Raw genomic sequence first — 18,950 nt, 5'->3', positions numbered from 1 at the left:
GGCTGCTATAAGATTGTGTTATTGTGTGCTTCTTCTAACACAACTTGCTTTTAGAGAGATGTTCTTCTTGAAATTATTTTATTCTTCGTCCTTATTTTATTCTTCTGCTACTGCTACATACATACAAATTAAATTTGTTTCTATATTTTTAATGAAATAGAGAAAACCAGTGGGTTATATTCTGTTTCCATCAACAGTGATATTTTTTGTTAGTTTTCTTGAAAATTAGTTCCTAAATTATCAAATCCCCCAAAAATTCCACCAAAACTTCAAGCAAACTCATAAAGAAGATTATTCATTAAGATAGATATGTTGCTGACTGCAGCTACAATTGTTTGCTTTGTTTTAACCACTGTTTTGACTCCCACAGCATTATGTATATTTCATTTTCCATGTTGCATGTCAGGCTTCATTTTGTATTTATATGATAAATAAGAACTAAGTTTTAGGACAATTTTGGCCGTGTTGATGGACAACAAGAAGAGGGAAAAGGGGATAAATGTAGCCATTACACATAGAAACTGTTCTCTTAACTCCACTGCATAAAACAGTGGTCAGAGAATTTTCAATAGAATCTTGATGTTTGCATATTAAGCCACTCAAACATAGGTTTAATGTACAAAGATGAGAAGTCTACACACAAGCACATTTCTTTTTGTTTGTAAGACTGCTGGGAAACTACTGATGACTGCTGGGAAACAAGTGATTGATTAGTACCAGCTACATAAACTAAATGCCATTTCACCCATGGGTGTTGCTGATGAGTTTGTGGAAATGACAGATGCTGTTCTACAGCTTGGCTGACATCACCTCTCTGGCATGCATCGACACAGTGTCAGCCAGTCTAACAGAAAGACTTCATGAGTTTTACTGGTATCGACAGGCTTCTTCACGGTACTCACAGAATAATCAACATGTCACTCTGCTATTTGTCACATAGCTATGATTTACTCTGCTATCTCCTGTCTTTGTAAACTTGTATGCTGATCACTGGACCACAAGATACTAGTAAATACATTCATAATAGTATATTTAGATAAATAAAGACCTGTAATCCCCTCCTATCTTGATTCAGTCAAGAAATCTTCAGAGACAATGAAAGAGAAGGCTGCTCTTGAAGTACAGAGAAGATTGAGTATCTAGATGAATTTAGGTATCTGATGATATAATATTGTATTCCCTCCTCAGGAGCCCCAGTAGCTGAAATGCAGAAACATTTTTATTCTTTATTCATCATCTCTGAGATTAATTTGAGCTGACTACAGCAGATACGATGTCAAGAGGAATGAAAATTAGTATTACCAGCAACAGATGGCCAAGAATCTGTTGAACTTAAAAAGGTAAATAGGATCAGTTAGTACTTAAAAAAAAAAAAAAAAAAAAAAAACACACACAAAAAAAACCAAATTTATTTAGTAGACAGATACTTCACGTTCTCCCATATTTTATCTGGGAGAAATGTCTTCCCTTAGTTGATCAACAGCATATATTATTCACATACCAGTTACATTTTAAGTGTGAACAAATTATGAAGTATTCCCAATTATTTTATTCTTTCACTGAATCAACAACCACAATTTTGTTATCTGATATGACTGCCAGCATGGTGTAGAAGCCAAAACGTGACAGCACAGGTAATGAAGTTAGCCACTCTTTTTCTCTTACTCCTGCAACATTAACTAATATTTGGCTGTGACCTCAGTGATAACTAGGTAAACTTTTTTCTGAACGTACTTGCATTGTCTACATTACACAACTCTCTGCTTATAACTCTAGTTTTAGAAAGACTTTTTGATTATTTTCACTGAAAACAAACAGTCCCACACAGACAATTTAGCAAATTTCCTAAGGTTCTTCTCTGGAAAGCCAAATAGTGGTTAAGAAATAATCAAGTTTTTCTAAGTAGAAAGATTTCTCACCATGTGAGTGCTTGCCTTACAGAAGGAGACCTGCCATCACTGTTACTCATTGCCAGCTTAAGGGAATCTACTTCACTGGAGTAACTTCACTAGTTCCAGAATTAGGGCAAAGAAAAATAATGCAACAGAAAATTAATAGTAGACAATAGAATTGTTTCCAGGAAAGGAGTCTACAGAAGGTAGGAAAATCATAGGTAAAGACTATAGTTAAATTTTATAAAGTATTCCTGTATATTAATATACAATGGATCCTACAACATATCTTGACTGTAGCAAGCAGTTAGCTTCTGATGGATTGCAAATTACCATCTGCAACATTTCTACTGATGTGCTAATCAGTTATTCACCAACTATGTACATATTTGAATATGTATATTCAAAGCTGTTTATCTTTTATTTGTGACAATGTAAATCACAGTACACATTAGATGCAGATACTATTTGAACAGTATGTGATGGACATTCATGAAGAGTGTGTACTGCATCTGTTCATGCTTTAAAAACAGGCTGTAAAATGAACGTAATGCAAAATAATATAAAAACATCAGAAGAATGCCCAAAAGGGAATTACACATTTTTGTAACTTTTCTGTACGTATATATTTCTGAAAGGGCTGACGTTTGTCCTTTCTACCTTACATTGTACATACAGGAACATGCCAGGCAGCCTCAGAAAATCATTTTTGTGTGTTGGATTGTCATGCTATACTGTATGAAGTCTGAGTAAAGCTATGACCACTGTGAAAATCCTAAGTAAAAAGGTTTACACCCTTTCTGATACGTCCAACAGGAAGGAAGTAGATGCCAGTTAACAGGAAGGCATTATTTTCTTTAACATATTTCTCCTCAGCAAATCATGCCCCAAATGTTCTAAAGTCAGTAGTTAAAATTCTGTTTTATTTTTGCCCAAATAATAATCATAGCCACACACAAGTACCAGCAGTCTATCTGAAAAAGAGAACTTAAAGCAGTAGTTGAAGAAAACAAGTATTGTCATTCTTATAATTTCAGGAAAAGCACATTGAAAACCTGAAGGTTCTTAACATGAATGCTCTTACAATGCAAACACAGCTCAGGAGAATCTTTCCAAAATTGCTACTTAAAGTGTAAGAGCTCTTGTAAGAGTTAGAAATCAGTTATCTACAGCAAGCACTCATAGCATAATTTAAAGTGAAATGCAGATGGATATAACAGTCCAAAATATAGATGGATTTAACAACTCCAAATGTTGAATTCAATCAGTTAATTTGTTTGACTCATGATACACTCAACAGACATTCAGCAAGCCAGAGATATGTTCTAACTTGCATGACAACAGCTGTAAGAGAAGTAGGCAAAGGCTGTCACATCGCTGTCATACTTTTTTACATCTAGCATAAACAGATGCTATTTTAAACTTCTTGCGTTACAGTCTTGTCAGCAAGTAGTTAGAAAGTAAACAAATTACTCTCCTGCTTGAAGAGACAGTATTTTTTGATTTACAGTCCAACATCTTTCTTTACTGTTAAGGAGAGTAAAGTCTTTCCATGAAGTAAGTTATAAGCATTTGATGTTAAATAAGTTACTAGTCTCTATTCTTCTCCACCACAAGTAATAGGTTTTGCCTGCTTATGTCCTTCCTCTAGGACATTATTTTCCTCCACAATCAAATTAATTTCATGCAATAGCACAGAACAGACAAAACAGGTTGTTTCATAATTACTACCATGCTTTGTATAGATGAAATACATAGTACGCATGCTTGCCCTTTCACTTAATTTGTAGGTCACTTCTATCCATGAACCATTGTTAGCAATTACAGCATTTCACAAGCATAACTTCTTATATAGACTCTTCAGACAATTTCCTTTATGTCTTAATGATATTTTTTTAAGTGCGGAAATTTAATGTATATAATTCCTGTACCACTTTAACTCAGAGTAAGAATTTCAACTTGGCAAAGTGTAATGCTTTAATGTGATGAAAAGTACTGCAATAAAACAGAGGCGGCAAAGTTTTTAGCTGCAACAGCTACAAATTCAGAAACAAAAAGAGAAAGCTGCTTACCTTTGAAAGGCCTCAAGTAGAAAGAAATCTCTAGCAAGAGATGCACTTGCCTCCACTACCAACCCATAAATGAGGTCTGGGAAGGGGTGGATCCTGACTACACCCCTTCTACATTACATGCACCTGAGTTCCCCTGGGTTGGCTCTGCCTTCCCACCAGGTGCTCAATCACTGTTTCAGGCTGTGACTTGTATTTCCACTATACTGGAAAACATATTCTCAAAAATAATCTCAGAATTTAATGCTGAAAATATTTTTTAAGTATCATCGTGTGAACAACTGGGAAAAAAAAAGGAAGGGAAAGCTGAGTGGGTAAACTCTGTGAAAAAATGAGTCTAAAATTACTTAATTTACTTAATTATTTTTATTGTTGTAATTCAACCTGAAGTTTCATCTGTATTTGTAAGCAGTTGCCTTCTCAGCAAAATTAATTTGATTAAACAACTTAGTGAATAACTCTTTCGAGTTATTCAAGATAGATTTCAAAGATAGATTTTCAAGATAGATATTCAAAGAATAATGTCTTTCTTGTCCCAGGGGCCCCAGGCCTGGACGCAGCACTGCAGATGGGGCCTCACAAGAGTCGAGTAGAGGGGGACAATCACCTCCCTCTCCCTGCTGGCCACCCCTTTTTTTAATGTAGCCCAGTATATAGTTGGCCTACAAGTAGCCCAGTATATAGTTGGGGCTGCAAGCGCACACTGATGGCTCATGTCCAGCTTCTCATTCACCTGGACCCCCAAGTCCTTCTACACAGGTCTGTTCTGAAGGAGTTCTTCCTCCAGTCTGTATAAATACCTGGGATTGCCCCAATCCAACTGCATTACCTTGTGCTTGACCTTGTTAAACCTCATTAGGCTGACATGGGCCCACTTCTCCAGCCTGTCCAGGTCCCTTCCCTTCACTGAATCAACTGTACTGCTCAGCTTGGTATCATGTGCAAATTTGCTGAAGGTGTACTTGATTCCATCATCTGTGTTTTTGATTAAATTCTTGAAGAGCACCAGTCCCAAGACCAACACTTGGGGACATCACTTGTGACAGGCCTCCACCCAGACATAGAATTGTGGACCACAATCCTTTGGCTGTAACGAGCCAACCAGTTCTTAATCCATCAAACAGTCCATGTTTCAAATCCATACCTCTTTAAGTTAGAGAGAAGGATATAGTGAGGGACCATGTCAAAGGCTTTGCAGAAGTCTAGGTAGATGACATCTCTTGCCCTTCACCTGTCCACCAATGCGGTCACTCCATCATAGAAGTCCACCAGATCAGTCAGGCACAATCTGCCCTTGATGAATCCATGCTGGCTGTCTCAGATCACTTTTTCATCTTGTACGTGCCTTAACATGGTAACTCGGAGGATCTTCCCAAGCATGGAGGTGAGGCTCACCAGCCTGTAGTTCCCCGGGTATTCCTTTCTCCCTTTCTTAAAAATGGGAATGATGTTTCCCTTTTTCCTGTCACCAGGGATTTCACCTGACAGCCATGATTTTTCAAATATGATGGAGAACACCTTGGCGACCACATCAGCCATCTCTCTCAGAACCCTAAGATGGATATCATCTGGCTCCCTATACATTCATTTTCATGAGGAGGTCTCAGACTTGTTCCACTGTTACAGTGAGACACAGTATGCTCCTCTCACCCATACCTAGATGTTCAGGGTCCTGGCCAACACGGAGAGCCTGACCACCAGTGAAGACTGAGGCAAAGCACTCATTGAGCACCTCAGATTTTTCCATGTCTGAGGAAGCCAATTCTCTGTCCTCATATATCAGAGGTGGAATACTCTCCTTGGCCTGTCTCTTCCAGTCTGTGTACCTGTAGATCCTCTCATTATTATTTTTCACTTCCCTTGCCAAGTTCAGCTCCATCTGTGCCTTGACTTTCCTAATCCTTTCTCTACACATAAAAACAATGTCCCTGTATTCTACCCAGGCTACATAACCCTGCTTCCACTTCCTGTACATTTCCCTCTTTTCCCTCAGTTTAAGCTGAAGGTCCTTGCTCAGCCATGCTGGTTACCCACCTCCTCTGCTCAATTTCTTCTGCTGGGGGATGGAGAGCTCTTGTGCTTATAGAAGGGTGTCCTTAAAGAGCTGCCAGCTCTGTTCTGTTCCTACCTCCTTAAGGACAGTTTCCCTTGTTTGAAGTGCTAGAGCTCTGATTCCTCTACTCTAGGTAGTAAGAGAATAAGAGAGATGTTTGCAGTTAATGCAGAGCATGTGAAAACTTCTCTAACTAGTCAGACAAACTGTCTCCGCTGTTAGCACACAGTAAGTTCTTACTTGAAACAACCCAAGTTAGGCATCTGAGCTTACATGCTCTGGACACACACTGTGATGATTTCTGTTTTCTTTTCTTTCCTCCAGCTACCATTTCTGTCATGCTTCAGAGTGTCCACTGTGATTTTTGTTCTGAATGGCTGACAAGTCTTACTGGGGATCTTATCTAGGTTTTTTAAATGCCTAACTTGGATCTTTCAAGTTTCAACGCCCCAGTTACACTCTAGCAGATCTGATTTAAAAGACATATATATAGCCCTTTAAGAGAAACTGTAGCTTGTTTCTAGTTGCTGGAATATACACACACCAACAATGGAAGTTGCCTGTGTGTGTTATCACTAGCAAACACAGTACTATTCTACACCTTCAGAACTGTTCCTGCAGTTGCCATGAAGCTGTTACTGCACTGTCAGCAATGTGATAGTCTACAGCTTGGACTATCTAGACTATCACTGATGGTAGAATTCATTATATACTGTAATGTTCTCCTCTCTTTTTTTTTTTTTTTTTTTTCCCTTCAGAAACAAGGATTCTTTAGAAGGGAGAAATGCAGGGAAATTGTATAGGATTTCTCTTTTGTTGAACTCTCAGAAATTGTTTTAGCCTTCACAGCTACTAAAAACTTCTATTTCTGTGTTAAGTAATGGCTATGCCATTCTAAGTGCTAGTAGCTTGTTTTATAGAACTATGTTGCTTAATGATAAAAGATACTAAATACTTTTCTGAGAGTTAGCTGAGGAGTGATAAGCAAAAGGATAGAAAAGCAAATGCCTAATCATACATTTTAAAAAAATACAGTTTGCTCACTTATCTCAGGACAAAACGATAATCAGGAAGTTCAATGGCTTTCAGGCAGTATTGAAGCAGATACCGTTACTAAGTGCCTATACTTGAAGATAAAAAGCACAGACAAATACAATGCTACCACATTTATGGCTACTGTAAATATACCTTGAATATCACTGATATCATCTTTCCAGTGTTGTTTTAAGCACTGTGGCTGAATCAGGGTGGCAGTGGTCTGCTACTGTTTCTGAGAATCCCAGATAAGCGTCAATTTATCCCTTATCATAGTATCATGAGATTCAAACACAGGTCTTTTCCCAGAATTTTAATCAGCTCTTGTATGTTTCTGTGTACTAAAGGATGTTCACAAAGCTGTAGATAGTCTGGCTGCTTTCAAAGTGCTCTTAATCTTATTTGCTGATTATTTTGCAGCAAAGCAACAGCCTTTCTAAAATTATATACCAAATGAACTGTGTACTGTGAAAAAAAAATGATCCTAATAGATAAAAAAGAAGCATGAAAGTAAAACATTGACAAAATAAGCCAGAATGAGAGTGCTGCGTTCCAGTGTTCCTGTAATGCAGGCCTGGAGCAAGTTCAGAGAAAAGGCAGATTATTCTATTGTGGGTTTGGGGTGGATTTTTTGTTTGCATGTTTGTTTCTGGTTTTGCTGGTTAATTTTTTGTGTTCTGTGTGTGTGTATAGTCTTTCCAAGTGTTTTCACAGATTGTACTCCTTGCCATTGTTTTTCACTTATAGCAGAAAGTGACTTAAATGAAACACTCCACTGTGTCATAAGGCATTTTTCTGCTGTAAAAAGAATAATAATAATAACAATAATGAAGGGACAAGATTTGTAAAATGAAAGAGTTTCTTTGCTTGTGCTTTTTTTTTTTTTCAATGCTATATATATGTAAGTAGAATGGAAAGTCTTTAATCATAAGGAATAATCTATAGGTCTTGCAACCACCTAACAAGCAAACAAAAGATATTTATAAAATTATCCATGATCAAGAACAGCCATTGTGCCCTACTTGTGTGTGTGGCACACATTTTCATAGTATTGCATGATACTTTTGGGAAAGGAGACTCTGGAGAGTGTGTGATCAACCCTCTTGCTAAAAGCAGGGCCAATTTTACCATTAGATTGACTTTTGAAAGTACAACACGTTCCTTGTAAGAGAAGCAGACAAAATATAGTTTGTGCTGTAGTTCACACAGAATCGTTTGAATTAGGGTGTTCACAGTTGTATTAAGATGATTAATTATCACAGACATGCCACAGAGATATCTTGCCAGCAGTTGTTGGAACAGCTATTCCCTGCTGGACTGAAAACTTTAAGGCAGATAAAGCTTCACACGGCATGGCAGATGCAGCCTTCCACATCCCAGATTGCAGGAAGTGACAAAGGCCTCATTTTGATGCCAGGAGAGACGTTCACAATTATGCAGGAGGTGTGCTGCCTTGGAGGAGCTGTGCTATCAGGTGGAGGTATTAATAAAAGAAGTGAGTAATCTTCATAGCATCAGAAAAGATGGGAGGTTTATGGAATCTTCTTTGTGATGCAGTAATTTTAAGACTGTAAGATCCCAACTAAATAAGAGAAGCTAAGTGTCCATCCTCATTGCTGGTGTATATGTAACCCCTGTAGAAAGGAAAGTATGGAAGCTGGTACCAAGAGGAAGACTCCTGCCCCATCCAAGGGCTTACACCTACAAAGGGGTTCATTGCTCTCAGTGTAGAATAGAAGCCAAAATCTGGACCCTTAAACCTAAACCATGCAAGAACATCAGGAAGGAATGACATGTCCTAGAATCATAGAATGGCTTGAGTTGGAAGGTACCTTAAAAATAATCTCGTTCTAAATTCCATGTTGTGAGCAGGATTGCCACTCAGGATGCTCAGGATGGCTCAGAATGGGCAGGGCCTTATCCAAATTTGGTCTGAACACTTCTAGTGATAGGCCATCCACAACTTAGGCATCTGTTCCAGTGACTGCAAGTGACATCCAATTTAAATCTCCCTTCTTTTAGTTTGAAACTATTCCCGCTTGTCTTATCACTATCAGATCACGTAAAAAGTAATTCTCTATCTTGCTTATGAGCTCCATTTAAGTAATGAAAGGCAGCAAGGAGGTCTTCCTGGAACCTTCTCTTCCCCAGATTGGACAAGCAGAGATCTCTCAGCCTTTATTTGTTGGAGAGGTGTTCTAGCTCTCTGATTAATTTTGTGGCTCTCCTCTGGACTCACCTCAATAGTTCAATGTCTTTCTTCTCCTGAGGGCTCCAGGCATGGATGTCTTGGCAACTACATCATCCAGTTTCTTCTGGACTCTGGGATGCATGTTCTCAGAGCCAATGGACTTGTTCAGTTTCATCAGGTGATCTTGAGCCTCCTCTTTGCTTACAATGTGAGGTATTTTACTCCCCCAACCCATATCTAGAGGTTCAGAGACATGAGAGGCATGGGAAACCTGATTGCCAGTGAAGACAAAGAACTCGTTGAGTACCTCAGCCTTTTCCATGTCTGTTGATAATGACATGCGAAATCAAACTCTATAACCACAGAGTAGTCATAAAGCAGGTATGTTTACTCAGAGCTGCATACCTATATGGATGCAGAGGGGGTATTCCCAACTACTCTGAGTACCAGAGGGCAAGAAAGGCACATATCTAAAGAACAAGCTGCTTACATATGCATTAGATTTCCAAGGAAAGCTTAGGTTATTATGATTAGTCCCCAGAGTGGCTGACATTTTCCCCATTCCTAGTCTCAGTTCTTTTGTGCATGCATGGTATCTCTTCGTGGTTGTCTGGTGGTCTTTTCTGATGTAGGCCGTATGTCTTTCTTGCTGTGTACTCTTTGACCTGGGTCAAGTTGGAGGATGCTGACTTGGCTCTAGCTGGCCATCTTATTGGCTACAACTCTGTCCACCAATCCTTTGCTTCTTCATTAATTTGTGGTTTTACTGTCTGAGCCTGCTACCTTGCATTCCGGAGATATGATAGCCAACAATATGAGCAGGAGAAGGGGAAATGGTTTTAAATTGAGGGAGGGAAGATTTAAGTTGGAGGTCAGGGGGAAGTTCTTCACAGAGTGGTGAGGTGCTGGAACAGCTGCCCAGAGAGGCTATAGATGCCCCATCCATCCCTGGAGATGTTCAAGGCCAGGTTGGATGGGGCTCTGGGCAGCCTGATCTAGTATTAAATGGGGAGGTTGGTGGCCCTGCCTGTGGCAGAGGGGTTGGAGATTCATGATCCTTGAGGTCCCTTCCAACCCTGGCCATTCTGTGATTCTGTTATTCTGTATATTATTTGGAGAAACAGGAGACTCACTGTCTGTACTAATTGTCTAAGTCAGTACCACCAATACAGGCTGGGGGATGACCTGCTGGAGAGGAGCTCTGCAGAGAGGGACCTGGGTGTCTTGGTGGACTACAGGTTGGCCATGAGCCAGCAGTGTGCCCTTATGGCCAAAAGGGTCAATGGCATTCTGGGATGCATTAAAAAGAGTGTGTCCAGTAGGTCAAGGGAGGTGATCTTATCCCTCTACTCTGCCCTGGTAAGGCCTCATCTGGAGTACTGTGTCCAGTTCTGGGCTCCCCAGTACAAAAAAGACAGGGACCTCTTTGAAAGAGTCCAGTGGAGGGCCACAAAGATGGTGAAGGGCCTGGAGCATCTCCCTATGGAGAAAGGCTGAATGAACTGGGTCTGTTTAGCCTTGAGAAAAGACGACTGAGAGGGGATCTAATCCAGGTTTATAAATATCTGAGGTGTGGGGGCCATAGTGGTGGGGGCCAGTCTCTTTTCAGTGATACATGGAGACAGGACAAGGACAGGACAAGGGGAAACGGACATAAGCTGGAGTATAGGAAGTTCTGCACAAATGTGCACAAGAACTTCTTTACGGTGAGGGTGACGGAGCACTGGAACAGGCTGCACAGGGAGGTTGTGGAGTCTCCTTCTCTGGAGATGTTCAAGTCTCGCCTGGACACCTACTTGTGCGACATTGTGTAGGGAACCTGCTTTGGAAGGGGGGTTGGTCTCAATGGTCTCTAGAGGGCCCTTCCAACCCCTACAATTCTGTGATTCTGTGAAGTCTGTAGAAAAGCATCTATTATCAGCAGCTAAAACCTGTCTTGCAAATGTCAGATCTGTAGCTGTCGATTCAGCACCCCGTGACAGTACCTAACTTTTAACCTAACTTAATTCAATGCCATTTCTCAGTTCTCCTTTTTTATTAGGGGTTTACTCTCCTTGGCCTTTCTCTTCTGAATAACGCACCTGTAGAATCTCTTCTTGTTATTTTTCATGTCTCTTGCTATGTTCAGTTCCATCTGTGCCTTGGCTCTTCTGATCTTGTCTCTACATGTCCAGACAGCATCTCTACACTCTTTCCAGGCCACATATCCTTCTTCCACTATCTGTGCATTTCCTTCTCAGCTTGGCCAGCAGGTCCTTGCTCAGTCATGCTGGTTTCCAGCCTCTTATCCCTGACTTCTTACACATGGGGATGGAGAACTCTCCATTGTGCTCTCAGAAAGATGTCTTTGAAGAGTTGCCAGCTCTGCTCAATTTCTTTGTCCCTAAGGACAGCTTTCCAGGGGATCTCATCCAATAAATCCTTAGACTTTTGGAAGTTTTCTTTTCAGAAGTTTAACTTTGACTTTACTTTTTCCCAGGCCCATATTCCTCAAGATCATGTACTCACCAAGAACATTGTTGCTACAGTTCAGACTCCCTCAAATCTTAGCCTCTTTAATGAGTTCATTTGCACTGATAAACAGCAGTAATGCTTCTCCATCTAATGCCTGGACAAGAAAGTTCTCTTTAATGCACATCAGGAGTCTTCTGGATTGCTTGTAGCCTGTGTAGCCTGCTGTGTTCTTTCCCAGCAGCTATCTGTGTGGTTGAAATCTCCCAGCAGGATGAGAGCCTGTGTGTATGATGCTTCTTGTAGCTGAAGCAAGTTAGCCTTGTCATCAGGCTCCTCTTGATCAGGCAGCCTGTATTAGACTTCAACCACAAGACATAATGAATGAGTCCCTGCTGCAGGAGACCACAGCACTCATCTGACCTATCAGCTAGAGCCAGTGATTCATCTGACCTACCAACTGGCAGCCAGGGGAGGTGCAGTTCCAGGATACTGTGTGGTACTGTTGAATCCTGTATACCTTTCTCACTACTACACCTTCCTGTGTTCCATGTGAGAACAAACAGTACTGCTAAAACCTCTGGCATCTGACAGAGCTCTAAGGAAAGTAAACAAAGATACGGAGTCCAGGTGTTTTTCTCTTGAATCCTGCTCACAAGGGGAAATGCTGTTAGGAGGAGGGCACAGACAGTGTGTAGAGCAAACAGAGGTGATGACAGAGCTTTTATTTGAGATATACGTGCTACAAGAAAAGATATCAAAGAGTGAGGAATTAACTCACCCCTCCAGCAGCAGGAGAAAGGGGCGAGCTGAGGAATGCAGCCTTCTCCTGTTCTTACTCTTGTGCCACAGGAGAAAGGTGGGGGGAGGTAAGGGGGGAGGAACCCACACTGCACATGCACTCCCAGAAGCACTCCCCACCCTCCACTCCAGGCATTCATGTGCTCACATATTGGTTCAGGCTGTGACCTAGGAATTCCACTGCATAGTGAAAGTCAATATTTGGTTGTAAAACTAGTGTTGATGATGTGGTTTTGGTTTTATGATAATGGGACCCTGTTTGTGGATCAGCATCTGCTTGGGAGAGATGAGTTCCAGCTCATAAAGTGGAGCAAAACTATATTTTAAGTGGGACCAATATATTTAAGTGGGGCATTGGGACCATAAAAGCAACAAAATGGGGTTTAAGCAGGATCAGCACCAGCTTTGCATGTAAACAAAGAAGTGACAAGGCACCATTATGGAGAAATTCCCCAACCCCCTTATGGGAATCTGGCATTCTAGGGTGACCCTCATAAATGCTTGTTTTACTAAGGCAAGTACCATGGTGAATGAATATTACAGGAACTAGAGATATGTGAAGTTTTATGGCTGTAATCTCACCAGAGTCATAGAGACGTAGTGGAATGGCACTCATGACTAGTGTGTTGCAATGAAGTGATACAGGCTCTTTAGGAAAATGAGGAGCAGGAACTGTGCCTTCTGTTCCCAAGAGACCAGTTGGAGTGTATGGAGTTCTGCCTGGGGAAGGAGGAGTTGACGACTGAGACCTTACAAGCAATCCAGTACTTTCCTAGAGAGCACTGCTGGCAAATTCCACCCTGAAATGATAGATGAGCCAAAACGGAGAGGTAATCTGTTGGATCTCATCCCACTAAAAACAAGGCTCTTGTAGTGAATATGGAGGTCTTGGATGCTGTGACCATAAGATGGTGGAATTCTGGATCCTGAGGGCAGGAAGGATGGTAAAAAGAAAGGTCACAGCCCTGAACTTTGGGAAAGCAGACTTTGGCCTCTTTAAGAATCTGTGTGGAAGAGTCTCATGGCATGCACCCAAGAGTGCTGAGTTAGTATGCTGTGTCACTGTGAGAGCATTCCCAATAATCTTTGAGTGATCCTGACGACTGGGAGAGATGCCTGAGGCATCTTTTGCTAGAAAGCAAACATCATTTTTGCCTTCAGGTAGGGCAGGAATGAGGAGCCAGAGATCTACAGGCCAGTCAGTCTCACCTCCTTCCCTGGAAACACAATAAACAGCTAAACCTGATGCCATTTCCAGGCATGTGAGGGACAGGAAAATCATCAGAAGTTGTCAGCATGAATTTGGCATGGGAAAGTCATGCTTGACCAACTTGAAGATAACAGTGAATATAGTCTTCTGCACTTTGATAAAGCCTTGGATGCTGTATCTCATAAGATTCTCAGACACAGACTGTTGATGTATGGGCTGGATAATTAGTGAGGCAAATTGACAACTGTCTGAATGATCAAACCCGGAGAGTGGTGTTCAGTGATGCAAAGTCTAGTTGGAAGCTAGTAACTAGTAGTGTAGCTCAGGGGTTAATATATTTTTGAGCACTCTGGGGATGAATCTGGCTTCTAATTACTACGTCGGTATTTGATCTCTTCTCAGTGTTCTCACAGCTAAATGAAAATCACGCTTTTCTCATATGTCGTATCTTTTAGCACCCTCATCATGTTTCTGAGCCTCTGTTGAACTGGCTCATTTCAGATTATCTTTTTTTGTGCAGGGGAGCATAGAGTTAGGCACAGTACTCTGGTTTATTCAGTGGTCTGATCTGAAAACCTTTGATTTGAATCAGAGACAGCTGGAAAACTCAGTTCTATTTTCAACATCCAAAGTCTGTACAGTATTATTACATGCTGATAAGATTTCGAAAGGAAAAAAGCAGATGATGGTATGAGATAAAATGTTTGTGCTACCTACTTCTTTGAAGTTATGTTTAGGAAACTACATGAAAATATACGTATTTAAGAGTCATGTTGGTGGCATGGACATACTGCCTGAGCCACAGTTTTAAGCTTCACATTATACTCAGAAATGCGTCTATTGTAAGAATCTTGCATTGAGAAAAATTTAAATTCCTTTCTGTTCTTTTATAGGAGGGTGTAATTTGCTTTTCTTTCTGATGCCTTCTTGAACTTATTGCTAGCCAGATATTGTGCCTATTTTTTGCCACTCTTGCATTTCTACTGAGGCACTTCTTTAAAGAATCCTTTTTGGCACCTGCTGTAGCTCTCTGTACTTAAGGCTGTCTTTTCTGAGTTAGTGGAAACCAAAAAAACAAACTCCTTGACCTTTTCAAAGCAATGTCCACAGTGAAAGGTTTGAGATGCTTGCCAAAAATGAAAGTGCTCTACCATGTGTTAAACGGAATATCAAACCCATAACTGAGATGCCATTCAGAATATAAGCATAGAGTAATTCACCTCCATCTCTCTAAATTTAGATATCCATGCAATCATACATTAAATAAATGTGCAAGTTTACATCCATCTTGTTTTCTAGATCATTACATTACATCAAGTAATGACGTAAACTGCTCTAGTATTGCGAGAACTGGACATCAATCCTTCAGTGCATTGGGAGTGTTTAGAAAAGTTAAGTAAAGCTTTGTAGTATGATTTTTATTTTGTACTTAGCAGTATTAGGGACCAAACTGTCTGCTGCTTATTTTGCTGTTCCAGAAGAGATTAATTTTACAAGCTTAAATTTCCATAGTGTGGTGGCATGAGTTTCTTCCAAATTTTCCCATTAACACTACTTTACATATTCTACAAGCATGAATAAGATTGGTTCAAGCACTGAGGGTAGAATACAGGATCATTCTTTTTCTGTCTGCGGAAGCATGTGAATGTGTATTACAGGTTTAATAAAATCAGCAAATGTTGAATACATGCTGAAAAGTTAACCAAGAAGATATTTGTTCTTGCTGAAATGGGAGCTCCATGGTAAAAAAAATAGGTTATACTCTACCCTCTGAGAATAATTCATACTTTGAAGAAACAAGGTATAAAATATAAAGTCACTGTGTCACCATCTCCTTCCAGGGCATGTGTCTTTGAAGCAAAAGTCATCCTTTCTGATTTTATTGAGCTAACAAGTGGCTAAAATACCAAAATGAGGGAATAAGAACAGGATTGGAATTGTATTTTTAGCATCATTTACTAAAAAATTCCTGCAAATTTTTATTCTAATTTTCCAGATATTTTAAGTTGAAGAAGTACAAATATTGCCTCTTTTATGGACTTGTCTTTTTTTTTTTTTTTAATAACTTACATTTCTATGTAGGAAACTATTCCCAAAATATTAACTGTATTTAAATACTTTGCTTGAATATGAAATAGGTTAAAATATAGATATGTACATGAAAAGATGAAGTAGTCTTAATATGTGAATATATAATGTTTATCCAAATGCATTGCTTTTTGATTGGATTATTGCTTTCTATGATCTCCAGATGATGTAGATATCTGATAGTAGATATGTCCACAGTGGAATGTTAATGAGAGTTACAAATAATATTTTTCTTATCAACAGATATTTCCTGGACTGATTCTATCAGACATTAAGCCCGCCAAAAGAATGAAGTTCAAGACAGTCTGCTATCTGCTTGTTCAGCTCATGCACTGCCGTAAGATGTTCAAAGCAGAGATCCCTTTCTCCAATGTCATGACATGCGAAGATGATGATAAGGTAATTCATGTGGACAGATACTTGCTCTGATTATATATGGGATTGCCTGGCCAGCTCTTTCTGGTGTCCTAACATAAACACCGAAACAACATCCTTGAACAGATTTTAATGCCATAACTCATCATACTAGCAGCTTTATCTGCTAGTCTAACTTTTCTGTACATGGCTTCACCCGGAAACTTACAAAGTAAAAAACATATGAAGACTTGCTCTGTTTTCTTTGCCAGCAGATGACAGTATAACATATGCCACTCCATTGGTACTCCAAAGCAGAAAAAGAGTGTAATGAAATCGGCTATTAATTTTGAATTTATTTCTCCACTTTTTTTTTCAATCTATTTTTTATTATTATTTGAATAATGTACATTTATTGAAGATTCAATCTAAGTCTTATTTTCAGAAAGTTTTATAACTTTTCTATTTTCAATTTTATGTATGCACATATTTCTTCTGTGGGAGAAACAGAGAAAATTCTGTTAGCTCCTTTAGAATGCAACTTCAGTGATTAAGTCCAGAAATTCCAAATCTGGTTCGGAAATGGATGTACTCTAGGTGCTTTGGTATGGCCTTTCAGTTGTAAATTAGTACTGTTCTTCTAGTATTTGAAAATAGCAACATACACAGACTTTGAAATATGTGCAATTATTTATAATGTTTCTCATAATATACACAAAAAATCCAACTATTATATATGTTAGAACATATACAGTGAAGTTCTGAGATAATTTCTTTACCTGAATCAAATGATCCAGGATTTTGTATCTGAAACAGCATATTTAACTTAGAGCATGATATAGGATATATGATTTTAATATAAATACACTGTGTTTCAATTTAAGGTTTATTCAGAGATTGAAGTTTTCTAAGCAGTTTAAACAAGGAATGTCTATAAAACTCTGAAGTCAGCACACTACTTCAGTATACATTTATTCAATTGATTTCTGAGAAATAAAAGTAATGTGTCTTAATCACAGATATCATGTAAGTCTGCTTTATAAAATAATAACAGAAAAAAGACAAGTAGTGAAAGCAATTATATGAGCAACAGCTAATTTGACTAAGCACAGTAACTTTAATACTACTACAAATAGAATAATAGGTTACAGAGTTTATTCCGTTTTATAACTCCATGCCAGATTTTAAAACAAAGAAGCATTTTTGTGTCATCTTTTTTTTCAATTAATTAAAAAAGGCTGTATTGTTCATCCCTGTTAGTATGCTGTAGGCTTCATAGAATCATAGAAACATAAAATGGCTTGGGTTGGAAGGGACCCCGAGTTCCAACCCCCCTGCGCAGACAGGGCCATCAACCTCCTTATCTAATACTAGACCAGGCTGCCCAGGGCTCCATCTAAGATGGTCTGGAACACCTCCAGGGATGGGGCTTTCACAGCCTCTTTGGTCAGCCTGTTCCAGCACCTCACCACTCTGTGTAAAGTACTTCCCCCAACATCTAATCTAAACCTTCCCTCCTTGAGCTTAAAACCATTCTCCCTTGTCCTATTATTGTCTACTCAAGTAAAAAGTTGATTCCCCTCCAGTTTATAATCCCCTTTTAAATACTGGAAGGCTGCAATTAAGTCTCCTTGCAGCCTTCTTTTCTCCAGGCTGAACAAGCCCAGCTCCCTCAGCCTGTCTTTGTAGGAGAGGTGCTCCAGCCCTCTGATCATCTTCATGTCCTTCCTCCAGACCCTCTCCTACAGCTCCACATCTTTGCAGTATTTGGCCCCAGACCTAGATGCAGTACTCCTGATGGGGCTTCACAAGAGCAGAGTAGAGAGCGACAATCACCTCCCTGTCCCTGCTGGCCACCCCTCTTGTGATGGAGCCCAGAATACCATTGGCCTTCCAAGCTGCAAAAGCACACTGCTGGCTCATGTTCAGTTTTTCATCTACCAGGACCCCCAGGTCCTTCTCCACAGGGCTAGTGTCAAGGAGTTCTTCTCCCAGTCTATATATATGTATCTGGAGTTACTCTGACCCAAGTGCAACACCTTGCACTTTGCTGTGTTGAACATCATGCGATTCACATGGGCCCACCACTCAAGTTTGTTGAGGTCCCACTGGATGTTTTAACTTCCTTCTAATGTGTCAACAACACCACTCAGCTTGGTGTCACCAGCAAATCTGCTGAGGGTGCATTGAGCCCATCATCAATGCCACTGATGAAGATGTTGAAGAACACCAGTCCCAAGACAGACACCAGTAGGACACCACTTGTCACCGGTCTGTACCTGGACATAGTGCCACTCACTACAACCCTCTGTCTATGGCCTTCCAACCAATTCCTTATCCACCCCTCAAATCTGTATCTTTCCAATTTAGAGATAAGGATGTGGTGGGGGACCACGTCAAAGGCCTTGTACAAGTCCAGGTAGATTGTATCAGTCACCTTCATTTTGTCCACCAATGCTGTCACTCCATCACAGAAGCCACTAGATTGATCAGGCAAGACCTCCCCTTGGTAAAGCCATGCTGGCTGTCTCAGATCACCTGCTTGTCCCTTGTGTGCCTTAACATGTCTTCTAGGAGGATCTGTTCCATGATCTTCTCAGGCAGAGTAGTGAGGCTCACTGGCCTGTAGTTCCCCAGGTCCTCCTTCCACCTTTTCTTGTAAATGGGAGTGATATTTCCTTTTTTCCAGTCCCTGGGGACTTCATCCAACAGACATGACTTTTTAAATATGATGGAGAGCTGCTCAGCAACCACATCAGCCAGCTCCTTTAAGACACTGGGATGCATGTCCTCTGGCCCCATAGAC

The 18,950-nt window shown here is 40.1% G+C and overlaps 1 protein-coding gene across 1 annotated transcript in view; it reads left to right on the top strand.

Moving 5' to 3' along the window:
- The window catches only part of ADCY1 (adenylate cyclase 1), a gene marked incomplete at both ends in the record, with an annotated part of 145,769 nt that overhangs the window by 94,000 nt on the left and 32,819 nt on the right, over positions 1–18,950 (top strand). Inside the window, one exon of the mRNA XM_079533965.1 lies at positions 16,034–16,189. Within this exon, the coding sequence (XP_079390091.1) occupies positions 16,034–16,189 (156 nt within the window). The remainder of the gene's footprint in view (positions 1–16,033; positions 16,190–18,950) is intronic.

The sequence above is a fragment of the Tetrao urogallus genome, assembly GCF_951394365.1.
Source record: "Tetrao urogallus genome assembly, chromosome: 3".
NCBI lineage: Eukaryota > Metazoa > Chordata > Aves > Galliformes > Phasianidae > Tetrao > Tetrao urogallus.
Note: the sequence above shows the minus strand (reverse complement) of the source record. Positions and strands in the feature narration are given on the sequence as shown.